General features: G+C 47.9%; 1 protein-coding gene across 1 annotated transcript in view; it reads right to left on the bottom strand.

The window, feature by feature from the left end:
• Positions 1-13536, bottom strand: part of ABCA13 (ATP binding cassette subfamily A member 13) — a 369069-nt gene extending 355533 nt beyond the window's left edge. The window contains exon 1 of the mRNA XM_032430502.1: positions 13468-13536. Coding sequence (XP_032286393.1) covers positions 13468-13536 — 69 coding nt within the window. The remainder of the gene's footprint in view (positions 1-13467) is intronic.
• Positions 13537-14776: the final 1240 nt, after the last annotated feature.

Genomic DNA, 14776 nt, shown 5'->3' with positions numbered 1-14776 from the left:
TGCTGCAGCCTGCAATCCCGGAACCCTCCCCGACACCTGCATCTGTGGGGTGAGCACTCCAAAGTGTCACCTCTCTCCTTCTTCTAGCAGGAGGCAGGGAAATGTGGCTGGGGACAATAAATGCAACAGAGAAGTGAGCAATGAGCCTGACTGTTGGAGAATTTTCCAGGGCTTCACATAATCAGGTGGAAAGAATCCAGAGTTAGAGAACAATTTCTCCAACTGGATGCAGTGAACATGGCTTAAAACATGAGAATCCCAAAGCAGAGCACAGAGCCCATCTGGTGTAATAATGTCTGCATCTCATCTCATTGAGGGGTGAGCCCCCCACTCATCTCCACTCTTGTTCCAACCATCCCTCCTGCGCAGAAAATCGGCACATAGAGGGTGTGCTCAGAGATCGTGATTTATCAGAAAGAGAGTCAAGAACAAATATAACACCTGGCTGAGCTCTCCAAGGATGAATCAGATTAAAAGGAAGAGCAAAACAGTTGTCTAAACATTCTGGAGGGAAAGAAACAAATAAGCGAACCAAAGTCATAAAGCATGACTGGGAAGTAAACAACGCAAAGAAAATGAAGAATCTCTTTACAACTGTTTCATAAAGGAAAACAATTTAATAAGAACAAACATTCAGAAAACAAGAGCTCCAAAAAAAAAGATGGTAAATGAAAAGAGAGGTTGCAGATCTAAGGAACACGTAGCAATGACCAAATCATCATCGTGGAATTCTAAATGATTTAGAAACCACACAAAGAGAAAAAATGCCAGCTAAATTTTGATTTCCGCATTAGAGAAACAGTTTGAGAAAAGAACAGTGATTTTCTTTAAAACACTTTTAAAGGTAGGCCCATAAACACAGAAGAGCGTCCCTGAAGTAGAGAATCCAACAAATATGACAAAAATTATGCCCAGATATAGAACACAGGAGAACTTCTTAGAAATAGAGAAGACTTTATCTGAAGACTGATAGAGTATGCTGTATTTCAGGGGAAAAAAAAAAGCTATAGTTGAACCATGGCTATTGAACTCCAAAGGTAAAGGAATAATACCACAGGTATCCAGAGGGGAAGAAAAAAACCAACTCACTAACAAGCAGGGAAAAAAATCAGTCCAGCCTCAAGTATACCCCAATAACATTCAGTGCTTGATGCCAATGCATCAAGATTGGAGAAATTCAAAAAGAAAGTATGATAAAAACATGATAACCAACCAAAATGGCCATTAAGTGAAAACCAACACACATATATTCTCTATCATAAAAAGAAAAAACACAGATCATTTATTGACCATGAACATCTAGGGGGAAAATCTTGGTGATGAAATCCAGCCAAAATAAAAATGGGACAAATTTTAAATTCCAGTAACATCATTTCTGTTTCAGGTAACACACAGACTAGAAACAACAGGACTCTTGCCACAAGAACATGGGTTTTTGTTGCATTGCTGGTCTCCCAGAAAGTGATCTCCAAAGAACTGGGACAAGGAGAGGGACAAAAAATAAATCAAAGAGAAGACCAAAGTCGTAAGTTGAATCTTTAAGTGTAAGATTCAGTTATAGAGGAGAGTCCCCTCGAGGGGAATAGAGGGAAGGCAGGCAAGGCAATATTCAGATAACAAATGGCTGAGAATTTTCCAGAACATACAAAAGACACAAATCCATTGATAAAGGAAATACAACATTTACCAGGAAACACAAATCCATTTTAAAACCTTCACCACAGCTAAGTCCAAGAAGAGATTTCAATAGCAATCCAAGAAATAAAGCCACACTACCTCAGAGGAATGGTTGGACTTGCCAAGGACTCATCAATAGCAAGAAACCAGAAGATAATTAAATATCTGTAGATTGCTTGGAGAAATTTGGTCAATCTAGAATTACATACTCAGAGAAATGACCTCTCAAGAATGATGGTGAAAGAAAATGTTCAGTGAATTAGAAACCAAGTTATCCAACTAGAGACCAACGCTAAAGGAACTTGCAAATAGTAGGCTTAGATTTCAATAAATGCTTGGATTAAGCTCACTGTTTGAAAGACAAGGATTTTCAGGCTTGATTTTAAAAAACTATATGTTGGGGCGCCTGGGTGGCTCAGTCGTTAAGCGTCTGCCTTCAGCTCAGGTCATGATCCCAGGATCCTGGGATTGAGCCCCGCATTGGGCTCCCTGCTCAGCGGGAAGCCTGCTTCTCCCTCTCCCACTCCCCCTGCTTGTGTTCCCTCTCTTGTTGTCTCTCTCTGACAAATAAATAAATAAAAAATCTTTAAAAAAAATAAATTAAAAAAAATGTTAAAACTATATGTTATTTGGAACAGATAAAATTAGAATATAAGGATACAGACTGGTTGAACTAAAGAGATGAAAAAGAGGGGTGTCTGCTTGGGTCATTCAGTAGAGCATGGGACTCTTCACTGACTCTTGATGGCTGGGTCGTGAGTTCAAGCCCCACACTGAGTGTGGAGCCTACTTAAAAAATAAATAAATAAAACAATTTCTTTAAAAAAGAGAGAGATGAAAAAGACATACAAGGTAAATATTAAAATTAGCTGGTGAAATCAGACAAGAGGCTTTAAGACAACATTCTCAGATATAGAAAAATGATCACTACATAATAAAAGACGTGCTAGGATAGGAAGATGCAATAATTGCATGCATTTATAAACCTATTAAATATCCTCAAGAAATATAAAACAACAAGTGATAGAAATACAAAAAGAGAATTACAGGGGCGCCTGGCTGGCTCAGTCGGCGGAGTATGTGACTCTTGATTTCAGCTCAGGTCATGATCTCAGGATCCTGGGATTGAGCCCCGTGTCGGGCTCCATGCTGAGCAGGGAGTCTGCTTGAGATTCTCTCTCCCTCTGCCCCTCCCCCTGTTCATGTGCTCACTCGCTCTCTCTAAAATAAATAAATAAATAAATAAAATCTTTAAATAAAAACAAAAACAAAAAAGGTTCAAGCTAATCGTTTTTGAGAAGGTAATTACTGTATCTGTATAAACTCACGGTATATTTTATACATAAAAATGCACATTTCCAACTCAGTTTACCACAAAGGCCTCAAGACTAATCCAATAACAGTGAGAATCTGAGCACTCATATTGTGGTCTCTAAATATCAATTTAATAAAAAAGGGGGGGGTGCCCGGGTGGCTCAGTCGGTTAAGCGTCTGCCTTCGGCTCAGGTTATGATCCCAGGGTCCTGGGATCGAGTCCTGCATCAGGCTTCCTGCTCAGTAGAGAGCCTGCTTCTCCCTCTCCCTCTGTGATCTCTCTCGCTTTCGCACGTTCTCAGATAAATAAAATCTTTAAAAAAAAAAAAAAAAAAAGGTGTCCTCAACAATGCTTCCATTATTTGTGAATGAAAAAAAATGGAAGTCATGCCAAAAAAAAAAAAAATAGGAGAACGGATCATTAAATTACTGTGCACTGGAGCAATAAAAGTCAGGGTACTTTTTTTTATTTTATTTATTTATTTGGGAGACAGCATGACAGAAAGTGGGGAGGGAGGGGCAGAGGGAGAAGCAGGCTCCCTGTTCAGCGGGGAGCCTGACGCAGGACTCGATCCCAGGACCCCAGGATCATGACCTGAGCCAAAGGCAGACGCTTAACTGACTGAGCCACCCAGGCACCTCTAAAGTCAATATACTTTTTCATTCGTTCATTCACTCATGCATTCATTCATCCAGAAGTGTGTAGCATGTTTCAGGCACTGGGGAAACACACATGGCTGAGTCTCTTTCTGGGAGGATGGAGAACATGTACGTGTGCGCATCCCGTGCGTGGGACTCTTCTGGGGACGCACACATGAGGACGACCAAGCCCTGTCCTCGTATCCTACCCAGAGCCCTGGACCGTCTACAAGCTCATCCACTTTTTTAGCCTTCCAACAACCAGCGAGGTAGGTAACTTTGTGCCAATTTTCCACATCGGAGACAGAAATCATCATTATTTTGCTCCGTATCCTCGAACTAATTTGCGATGGAACGTGGACTGAACCTCAGGCCTGTGCATGAAATAAATCCTTTTCCATCTGACTTGAACAGAATATCCTACAGGCTGAGTTTAATTAAACACTCCTTAAATCCTCCAGGTTGCTCGGGCAGCATATGGTTTCGGTTACAACCGAAAACCACAAAGAATAAAACACCCCCAGTACAAAAACTAAAATTACCAATGAATCAAGAGGAAAGAGCTTTTCAGAGGGAGAAGGTGGTCATGAGACCCACTGGCTGGGCGAGGAGGAAAACATCACAACAAGTTTAGAATATCAAGGAAGCTGAAGCAAAGCATGTAATTAGTCTCCTGCCTGATCTTTGGAAACAAAGGGCTTTGTAGAGAGCGTGAAATTCTATTGTGTCTCTTTGGGGTGGATGGGCCTCTGGATGCCAGCCTCTCGGAAGAGGAGACTTTCCCAGAAGTATTATGAGGTCCTAGTCATAAAACAGTGCAACAAGAGCAGGTCCAAACAAAGCCCGAGTCAAAACCAAATAGCAACCATCAGCCCAGTTGGCCTCAATCCATTGCCTTTCGGAGCTGGGACACCCAGGACCTCTCCATCAGCGTCCAAAATTCCCTCCCTAAGAGAGCCCGTGCAAATCTTTATGCTGGCCGCTGAGTTAGCTGGGATGGAAAGAGATGGACCAGCTCTCTCGCTTCCCTTGTTTGTTCTTTACTATTATGGCTTTTTAAGCTTTATATTGAGTAACAGTTGCTTTTCTTTCAGTGCTCATGCATTAAACATTCATATGGCGCCTACTGCGGATGTCCAAAAACAGACTCGACCACATTTCAAAATATATGCAAAATAACCTTTTTGGTACCACAAGGCAGAGAAGAGCCATTGCCTGGGGTGGGAGGGGGGTTGGATCAGACCCCCTGAATTCGGATATAATTTTTATAAAGATAAACTAAAGCTTCGCAGAGTAACCACAAGTATACCTTAAGTAGATGGAAGTCCAAACCAGAGTAAATTCAAATCTAGTGAAACTAGACGTAAGTAGACTGTTGATCAAACCGTGGGTGAATAAAACATACTTCTTGCAGGGGCACCTGGGTGGCTCAGTCGTTAAGCAGCTGCTTTCAGCTCAGGTCATGGTCCCAGGGTCCTGGGATCAAGCCCCACATCGGGCTCCCTGCTCGGCGGGAAGCCTGCTTCTCCCTCTCCCGCTCCCCCTGCTTGTGTTCCTGCTCTCACTGTGTCTCTCTCTGTCAAATAAATAAATAAAATCTTAAAAAAAAAAACACACACACACCAGAGAAAATCACCAGCCTCCTAATCACGAAACTGGAAAAGAATTTGATGGGCAGTTTATTATTTTTTTTTAAGATTTTATTTTTAAGTTATCTCTACCCCCAACGTGGGGCTCGAACTCACCACCCCAAGATTTAAGAGTCGCACGCTCCACCGACTGAGCCGGATGGGTGCCCCCGTGGGCAATTCATATGAGGGAAAATACAGATAAATATGTTCCTTTTTACAGTAACCTCTCAAAAGAGAAGACTGAATAAACCTTAATATGCCACTGGACGTGGATGAAGTCGGCCAGCAGAGATCACGCGCCCACCACCATGGGCCGGGAGGACACAGCGCCGGACACACCAGTTGGCACCACGTGACCCGCACATCCCTCCTGAAAGGAAGTCGGTCGGCGGGTAGCATGACCCGTAGCAACGGAAGGTAGTGTGAGTGCCTTTCGGCTGAGACATATCACTGTGTGGAATTCATTCTAACATTTCTGTGTTTGGGGCCGAGGAAAGACTCCGTGCTCCCAGGCCCCCCCCGAGGGCACACACAACACTGTCTGACCTTCCACGTGGGTCCCTCCTAGCAGCCTCGCGAGTCCCACACACAGCCGAATCCCTAAGTCTGGGACAGAGGACAGCATGGGTGGAGGACACACACCTCCTTGCCTCTTCCCCCTCGGCCCTAAGGAGTGGTTGTTTTCCAAACGGGAGCTCTCGGGTACACGGGTCAGGCTCTGCCAGGAGCTCCAGCTTCGAACCCACCGGGGGACACGTGCCTGTGAGCCCCACGGGGGGACAAGCCCCACCTACCTGCTCCAGGACACCAGTAACCAGGTGGAACTGGGCGCAGTGGTGTCCCTCCCTCAGGTGAGCGGCGATTCAGCCACGGGAAATAGGTGGCAGGCAAGGGGGGCAGACACAGCTGGGTGGCAAACGCAGACCTGACCTCAGAGCCCCAGGGTGACAAAATGAATGTGCTCCCCAGTTTACGTGGTCCCCAGGACACAGCCGGGGCCTCCAATACAATCTCGTAGAACAAGCCTGAGGTGCCCCTTGTCCCTGGTCTCTGGAGTTATCATTACCAGGAAGTTGGTTGGGTTTGGTTTGGTTAACCTTTCCTGTCATTGGAAACCCAGTCTTACCTGAGGTCAAAGTAAATAAACCAGGGAAACTCCAAGTTTCCCAGTAAGACCCACATTCCTGAGTAAGGAGGAAACACCTGTCCGGAAAAGAAGAGGGCTCTGCTTTTTGGTTTTTGGTTGTTTGGTTGTTGTTGCTTTTGTTTTTGTTTTTGTTTTTCATGGAAGCCACACAAATTCACCACTCTAAATAAAATCTCCCAGGACTAGGGGCGCCTGGGTGGCTCAGTCCATTTAGCGTCTGCCTTCTGCTCAGGTCATGATCCCAGGGTCCTGGGATCGAGTCCTCATTGGGCTCCGTGCTCAACAAGGAGCCTGCTTCTCCCTCCCCCTGTGCTGCTCCCCCTGCTTGTGCTTGTGCTCACTCTCTCTCAAATAAATAAATAAAATCTTAAAAAAAAAAAAAAAAAGACTGGATATTCTTGCGTTCTTAAACTTGGGCCTTGATGAGGAGCAGAACGCCCACAGCAAGCAAAACTGTGAATAAGATAAAACACTTTGTTTACAGAAAGAGTGCCCACTGCCCTTCAGAGCTGGTCTGTGTGGCGCTCTATTGCATCCCGAGCACCCTGAGACCGCTCGGAGGAATCCGAAGCACTTGAAGATCCATCAAAATGAAAGAAAAGGCCCTGCTGACATCATGATTATGACCAGGAACAAAGCAAACAAACCCACACGGCCTGCCCCCCTCTAAAGATACAAAATGATGTTTGCTTTTCCGTAATTCGATTTCAGAACCGCTTTTCCTGGACCACTGCTCTGAGTAAGCTGAGGCACACCTGAGTGACCCTCGGTGACCCTCAGTGAACTTCAGTGATGGCCAGCTTCCCCCCCACCCCCTGCCGGGGCTCAGGGCCGCCGGCTCACCTGTTCACCTGCCAGAGACAGCATGCCGGCCAGAGGGAGAGCGTGGCCGTGTAGGCTGTCTAGGGCTTTCTGCAGGGAGACGTGGATTTGCCTGTCACTGCTGGGGATGGTGGCAAGGTCCAAGGACACTCTGCCTCCCTCTCCCCATCTTGGGAGCAATGCCTGATCTGTAGCTCTAGGGTGCATGGGTGGAGGTCTCCTGGGGGTCACTGCTCAGAGGCAGGCAGCAAAGATGCCCCGACCCCAGGGACATCCAAACAGTCAGAGCCCCACACGCTGTCCATTCAGCTGAGCGCAAGCTTAGCAAGGAGGGAGGGCTGGTGCCACCATGACCGCCATCTGGGGCGAGGAAGGGCCAGCAGGAGAGGCCCAGGTCCTACCGTGAGAGCACCCCAGGGCCTCCTGAGGGGCCGGAGCCCACCGAGGCCGGAGGTCCTGGGCTCGGACATGGACAGACAGTGGAAAATGCCAGCGCCTACTCTTCCTTACGGTCCCACCATGGGGGACTTCCCTCTGCCCAGGAGCTCACCATCATCCCGCCAGCCCCTGCACTGAGGTGGACCACAGACACTCTTGTTCTCCGGCTTGTAGGCTCGGATCTGAGATGGTGGGTGTCTGCGGGCCAGGCCTGGCTGTGGGGTTTGTGAAGGCAGCCCGCGCAGACCGAGACACTTTCCCCGGGCCGGCACCGAGGCACCCCAACTGCCTTCCAGGCAACAGGGGAGGCCTCGCTTTGACAAATCAGGCCTCCAAACGAGACAACAGTGGTAAATGAATTTCAGCCACCTCTTTTCAGCACCAAGATTCCACGGCAGTGACTTTTCTCTAATTTTTCATCCACGAAACCATGTGGAGGTCATTATATGTATGACCCCTTCAGTAGCACTTCCAACATCCGTCTGTCCATAGAGTTCATGTCTGAACTTCTGAACTGTCTCATCTCCTCTAATATAAAGCTATTCTGCTATATTTTTATAAAGATTTTTATCTTCAGGGGCACCTGGGTGGCTCAGTCGGTTAAGCGTCTGCTTTTGACTTGGGTCATAGTCCCAAGGGTCCTGGGATCGAGCCCCAGGTGGGGCTCTCTGCTCAGTGGGGAGTCCACTTCTCCCTCTGCCCTCCCCAAATCTTGTATGTGCTCACACTCTCTCTCTCAAATAAATAAAATCTTTAAAAAATTAAAATTAAAAAAATGAAGATTTTATCTTTACATAATCTCTACACCCAGCAGGCTCGAACTCACAACCCGAGATCTAGGGTCACGTGCCCCACTGACTGAGCCAGCGAGGCGCCCCTATTCTGCTATTTAAAAAAAATATACACAACTATAGCATGCTGCCAGGAGCCAACCTTTGATCCTTTTTCCAACCTGCCTAGCAAAGAGGTCAGCTCTTAACCTTTGACACTCCGGTTCCAATGAACACTCTTGTAGACCTTTATAGCGAATCTGGCAACAAATAGTCGGTAAGTTGTAATTATACAAAACCAGCCAGCATCAGTCTCTAAGACCGAAACAATTTCCAAAAGAAATAAGACCTACTTTACTCCTGGGACTTGATAGCTAAAATTTCTTGCAAGGTCAGAAAAATACAGAATCATGGCCAGCATGCTGTTTCCAAAGGGAAATTATGTTGGGACACTAGGTTAGGTTGGTAGCACCTACGTGCAGGGGTGGACAAAAACTCGAAGATCTCATAAAAGGAAAACACACACGCACATACATACAACAGCTCTGAGGTCTGCAGTCGTTGAAGCTCGGCTTGAGAATTAGTTCTTCATGTGTGAAACCAGAAGAGGGGTTTCCCAGATGGTGGTTTCAAGGACCAGCCCTAAGGGACTCAGCCTGGGTTGGGGTGGGCTTCCTAGGGGCTCTCCTGTGGGAGCGGGGAGAAGTTCGAGTCTGGCTTTGTACTGAGTGGAGAGCCCACGGGTGTGGAGTTAACTCAGCCTCGGGGCTTCCTGGGAGCTAGGCCACAAGGAGCCAGCTCCGGTGAAGACCCCATCACCCTTGTCTGTGTCTAGAAGCAAGTGTGCATTCTGCCACATACGTGGTCCTCGAAAGCAAGAATACAGTGCTTCATGGGCAGGGAGTGCTCTGGGTTAGGAGTGGTCTAGCTCTGGGTTAGGTGAAAGTGGGTTCCTCTTTGACTAGGTGGCTGGTGGAGTTTTGTGATTTCCGTCAGCCCCCTCTGGCCCCCAGTTGGGAGTGGACCACGGGTGTTCTAGGACAATGCTGTCCTTACATTCAAATGCTCCAGGCCCCCCTCCGATAGCCCAAGTCTTCAGTAAAAGTTCACCAAACCCCAAAGGTTTGCAACAGTTTTCATTAAAGGAGAGGGAAACTAGAAACGCAGAGCAGAGAGTTTGATCTTAAGACACACAGGAGACTCCGAGAACAGTCTCCACTCCGTGATTGAGGGGCAGACTGGGGGAGCAGTGCCATCCACCTGCACGGGTGACAGGTTGGCCCCCCTCTTAACAAAACACGGAAACCCCCCAAAGTTGCAGAACAAGGAGATATCCCATTCTTTCTTCTTGCTGTTGTTATTAAATTATTAAAGTGAGAAGCGATGCATCAGATTCATTTACAGTTAATATGAAATGCAAAAGCACATATATAAATTCATGTGGCCAGTGGCCATTTGCTAATGTTGGCCAGGTTGCTTGGAAACGGCCCAGGTGGGCGCTCCTGGGGGCTCTTGCTCTGGACGTGCCCAGCCAGTGCCCTCGCCTCTGACCCAGAAACCAGCTCCAGGAAATTCATTCAAGAGAAATGACCTAGCAGAAGATGTGTCCCTCATGCAGAATAAACAGTAAGAACCAGGAGGAACCTGACTATCCAGCATAAGGAAACGTTTAAATAAATTATGTGCATCCAGAGCACCTGGGTGGCTCAGTAGGGTAAGCATCTGACTTTGGCTCAGGTCATGATCCCAGGGTCCCGGGATTGAGTCCTGCATCGGTCTCCCTGCTCAGCGGGGAGCCTGCTTCTCCCTCTCCCTCTGCCTGCCGCTCTGCCTACTTGTGCTCTCTCTCTCTCTCTCTGTCAAATAAATAAAATCTTTTCTTAGCAGCTTTTTTTTTAAGACTTTATTTATTTATTTGACAGAGAGAGACAGTGAGAGAGGGAACCCAAGCAGGCAGAGGGAGAGGGAGAAGCAGGCTTCCCGCCGAGCAGGGAGCCCGATGCGGGGCTCGATCCCAGGACCCTGGGATCATGACCTGAGCCGAAGGCAGATGCTTAATGACTGAGCCACCCAGGCGCCCCTCAAATAAACAAAATCTTAAAAAAAAAATTATGTACATCCAACTGATGAACTATTTTGCGGTAAAACCTATAAATATGAAGACCAAACAGAAACTTTCGAAACGTTGGGCTTCCATGCTAAGTGAAAGCAAAAAGCAAAAGGCTACGATTTTCATTATGTAAAAATATCACATTACGTATGCCTAATGACAAGAAAAGACCAAAGAAGTAGCAGACGCATTAGGATAATGACATTTTGAGAGGGTTTTTAAAGCGTTCCTCATTGTTACAGTGCCCTTTGTGCAACAGATAAAAATCGGGAGAAAAAAAAGTAAGTGGTATTAAAATAGTTATAAAAACATTCTTCTATTTCAAGTCATTTTTCCGGGGCGCCTGGGTGGCTCAGTCATTAAGCGTCTACCTTCAGCTCGGGTCATGGTCCCAGGGTCCTGGGATCGAGCCCAGCATCGGGCTCCCTGCTCAGTGGGAAGCCTGCTTCTCCCTCTCCCACTCCCCCTGCTTGTGTTCCCTCTCTTGCTGTGTCTCTCTCTGTCAAAAAAAAAAAAAATCTCAAGTCATTTTTCCCCCAAGAAGAATAGAAAGTCAGGGGCACCTGGGTGGCTCAGTCGTTAAGTGTCTGCCTTCAGCTCAGGTCATGATCCCAGGGTCCTGGGATCGAGTCCCGCATCGGGCTCCCTGCTCAGCGGGGAGCCTGCTTCTCCCTCTCCCTCTGCTGCTCCCCCTGCTGGTGCTCTCTCTCTCTCTCTCTGACAAATAAATAAATAAAAATCTTTAAAAAAAAAAAAGAAGAATAGAAAGTCAGCAATCTATGAAGCTAAGTATGAAGATAAAGATACGAGGTATTACTCATCCATTCTACACTATTCTATTTTTCTCTGTCTCAAGTGTCCATAATAAAGCATTTTCTAAAAGAACTACAATAGGGGCAGCTGGGTGGCTTGGTTGGTTGAGTGTCTGCCTTTGGCTCAAGTCCTGATCCCGGGGTCCTGAGATCGAGTCCCACATTGGGCTCCCTGCTCGGCATCAAACCAGCTTCCCCCTCCTCCTCGCTCTTGTTCTCTCTCGCTATCTCTCTCTCTCTAATAAAGAAATCTCTGAAAAAATAAAAAAATAAAAGAACTACAATAATAAAATACAATGAAATGAAGATGAAATGTAAAACTGCACATATATAAGATCAGAAAATATAAAAATGGCACGAGATTTCGATCTGCACTTCCCTGATCGTGGTTCCTTCCAGTGTGTTCGTCCTACAAACAGTGCCCGCTCCTTATTTACTACGGAAACATCGGTTCTAGACCCTGTGGTGTCTACGCCCTGTGATGTTACTCATCTAAGCAGTGCAGTGCTAAATACCTTTGTGCAAGTATCATTTCCCTTTTGTGCAGGGACACCTGTAGGATTTTTCCCCAGAAGGAGCTCATTAAATAGGTAATTTGTCCCACTGCTGTTCCGGGTCCTGAGCTCCAGCTCCTTGAGGGCAGGGTACACGTTTGTCTGGCCACCCAGCATCTAGCACCCAGCAGAGATGCCATAAATCCTGTATTCCTTTCTTACTTCGCTCTTTCAGCCAATATTTATTGAACACCTGTTGCATGCCAGGTACCCTCTGGGCGCTAGGGAATATATCGGCGAACAAATCAGACTAAAACTCCCCGCTCCCGGGGATCTGAGATAGCGAGGCGTGCTCCAGAGCAAGGTAACAAGCAAGTAAATTGGTGGTATGTTGTAAGGTGAAAAATACTACAGAGAAAAACAAGGCAAAGAAGGATGGGATGCAGGACAGCACTTAAATGAGCTGTCGCCAGATAAATCAATGAGTTGTGTATTTCTATCTGATAAGCATGCTCATCTCAGCAGCATTAATCACCATGACTATGTTTAAACCATCAAAGCACCTGAGGCTGCAGGGTAGACGGTCCTGGTCCCTGCCCCCCTGAGCTGATATACAAAAAGCAGGAATTGTGGTACCTGGCCAATTAACTTTCACCCGGAGACATTCTTTCTTAGAAACATAGGCTCAGTTCCTCAAAACCTATACGTCAGTAAAATAGATTCATAAATTGAAAAACACCTACGCAGACCCCAAGTACTAACAATAAAGAACAGAAGCCTCGCTTGTTGGTTCCTGATCTTAAAACTTTGTGCAATCAAATTTCCCACCAAAGTCGTGCGAATCCTGAAGGCCCCTGCACGAGAAAGAAAACACCTTTCAAGGTCTCAAGAATGTTCTGGATAACGAGAAATCGGCAAAATGAAATTCAGTGTCAGTTACTGAATGTCTTCAAAGAGAAGAGTGGGTCAGCAGGAAAACCCCATAGGCTGTATGGGCCTTAAAATCTGCAGTCCGTAGAATCGACTGCAGATCTATTTCTGCTGGAAATGACATCGGTATGTGTTAATTTTAATCTGGTGCAGTTAGAAATAAAGCAGAGGTCGCCAGAGTGATAAGCAGGCTATTTCTGCATCGTTAAAACGTATACTTAGAGGGTGTTTATGTAACATTAGCACAAGGCTGGTCTGAGCCATTCCAAACCCCCGAGGAGCGCCTCGCAGTGTCATTTGGATAGGGCTCCAAAAAGCCAAGAATTAACAGCGAGTGGATGGCCCGTACCAGCTCTGGGGTCACGGGGTCCGTACCTGTAACATAGTATTTAGGCCCTTGTGCCTTCCACCAGAGGCATCTGCAGAGGCCCGGAAACACTAATTATGGTTCAAATTCCACCTTTAATTTTTTTTTTTTAGAGTTTTTCTCAATTAGCCCTTTTCTGACAAGACGGTGCAGACTGGTTGTGACAGTTCGGCTATTCTGGCCTTTAAGGCAGCCTCCCCCCAGTTCCCTGCAGGGTCGGGCAGGCAGGCCACATCAGCCCCGCATCTCCTCCATCTCCTGGATCCCTGCGCCTCACCCTCCCCGGGGAACCCCGGGGCAGGCCTGCCACACTCACCGGATGCCTGAGTCTGCAGAGCCAGTTCTTCCAGAGCAGGGCTGCAAACTGGCGCCCAGCCGTACCCATGCCCGCCCTCCTCCTCTCGGTCAGGAAGCCAGAGAAGCCCGGGCTTATATGTGCAGATCCGGGTGAAGGCCGGGCGCGCATTAGTCAATCCCAACAAAAGTGAGTGATGCAAGACAGATTACTGGTGGCTGAGCACGGCGGGCATCGAATGTCCCTCTTGTTCTGTTCTGTTAAGAAACCTTTCCTTTTCACGGGCTGCCCACTGTTGGGAGGGTTGGGTTACTGGGGGCAGCCTCGGGCCCCTTCCCGCGTGCGCACACGGTTCCAAGAGCGCACGGCGCTCCGGCGAGCGGCGGGAAGCAGGGCGGCGCTCATGGTCACGCGGACCCCCTCGGCCCTGATGTGAATTGCCTGGAATTCTTCCTCCCCCACCCCCACCCCCTGACACTTCAGCTATCACACGAATCATCAACCAGAACCTTTTCCATTTTGGAGGCCCCCTGGCAGGGAATCGGAGGGAAAAGAGATGGAAGCCGCGTGGGTCTCCCCGGGGACAGAGCAGGGGTGGTTAAGTTCAAGGTCAGCCGGGCTGTCCCCCAAGGGGTCCGTGCTTCCTGAAGGAGGCTCAGCAGGGGTCCCATCAGCCTTCCCTCCAGCCAGTGAGCAAACCCTAGATGACTTGCTGAGACAGGACGGGCCAGCCTCTCTCCCGTCTGCGCTTGATCACCGCAGCCCTGGGAGAAAGGCTGATGGCCAAGCGCCATGAGCAGCCACGGCGGGGGCTCTCTGGCACCTTCTCCGAGCTGGCAGGACTCTGCAAGCCTGTGGGTCCCTCGGGCCGGGTGAGTCTGGCACACATTACCTTGTCAAGCAGCCTGCTGGATTCAGCGGGGCAAAGGTTGCTCCATCGTCCCAGGGGCCGAGGCTCCCGGGTTCCTGTCGCCCCCAGTTGTGGTCAGAGGACTGTCAGGCAATCAGCACCCCGCGGTCTTCCATGCCCTAGAGCGACTTGCACAAGCCGAGAATGCTCCATCCCTGGCTTCTGCAACAGGAAACAGGGGCACAGGCCTCAGCAAAGGGATTGACTCAATTATCCCATCGACCTATTTTTTAAAAGAACCTGGTTTAAAAACTGTAATCTGTTATCGGTTACATATTTCGCAGCATTAGAGGGAAGGCTGGCCCGGGCAGGGGTGGGGCGCAGGGGTGGGGCGCAGGGGTGGGGCGCAGCGCACAGGCCAGAGTGCCCCACCGCCCTTGGCCTTCAGCCCTTCAGCCCTCCAGCCCCATCCTGTTCCCT

Source organism: Phoca vitulina, unplaced genomic scaffold (assembly GCF_004348235.1).
Source record: "Phoca vitulina isolate PV1807 unplaced genomic scaffold, GSC_HSeal_1.0 scaffold44, whole genome shotgun sequence".
Lineage (NCBI taxonomy): Eukaryota > Metazoa > Chordata > Mammalia > Carnivora > Phocidae > Phoca > Phoca vitulina.
The sequence above is the reverse complement of the archived record's forward strand: the minus strand, read 5'-3'. Positions and strand labels throughout refer to the sequence as shown.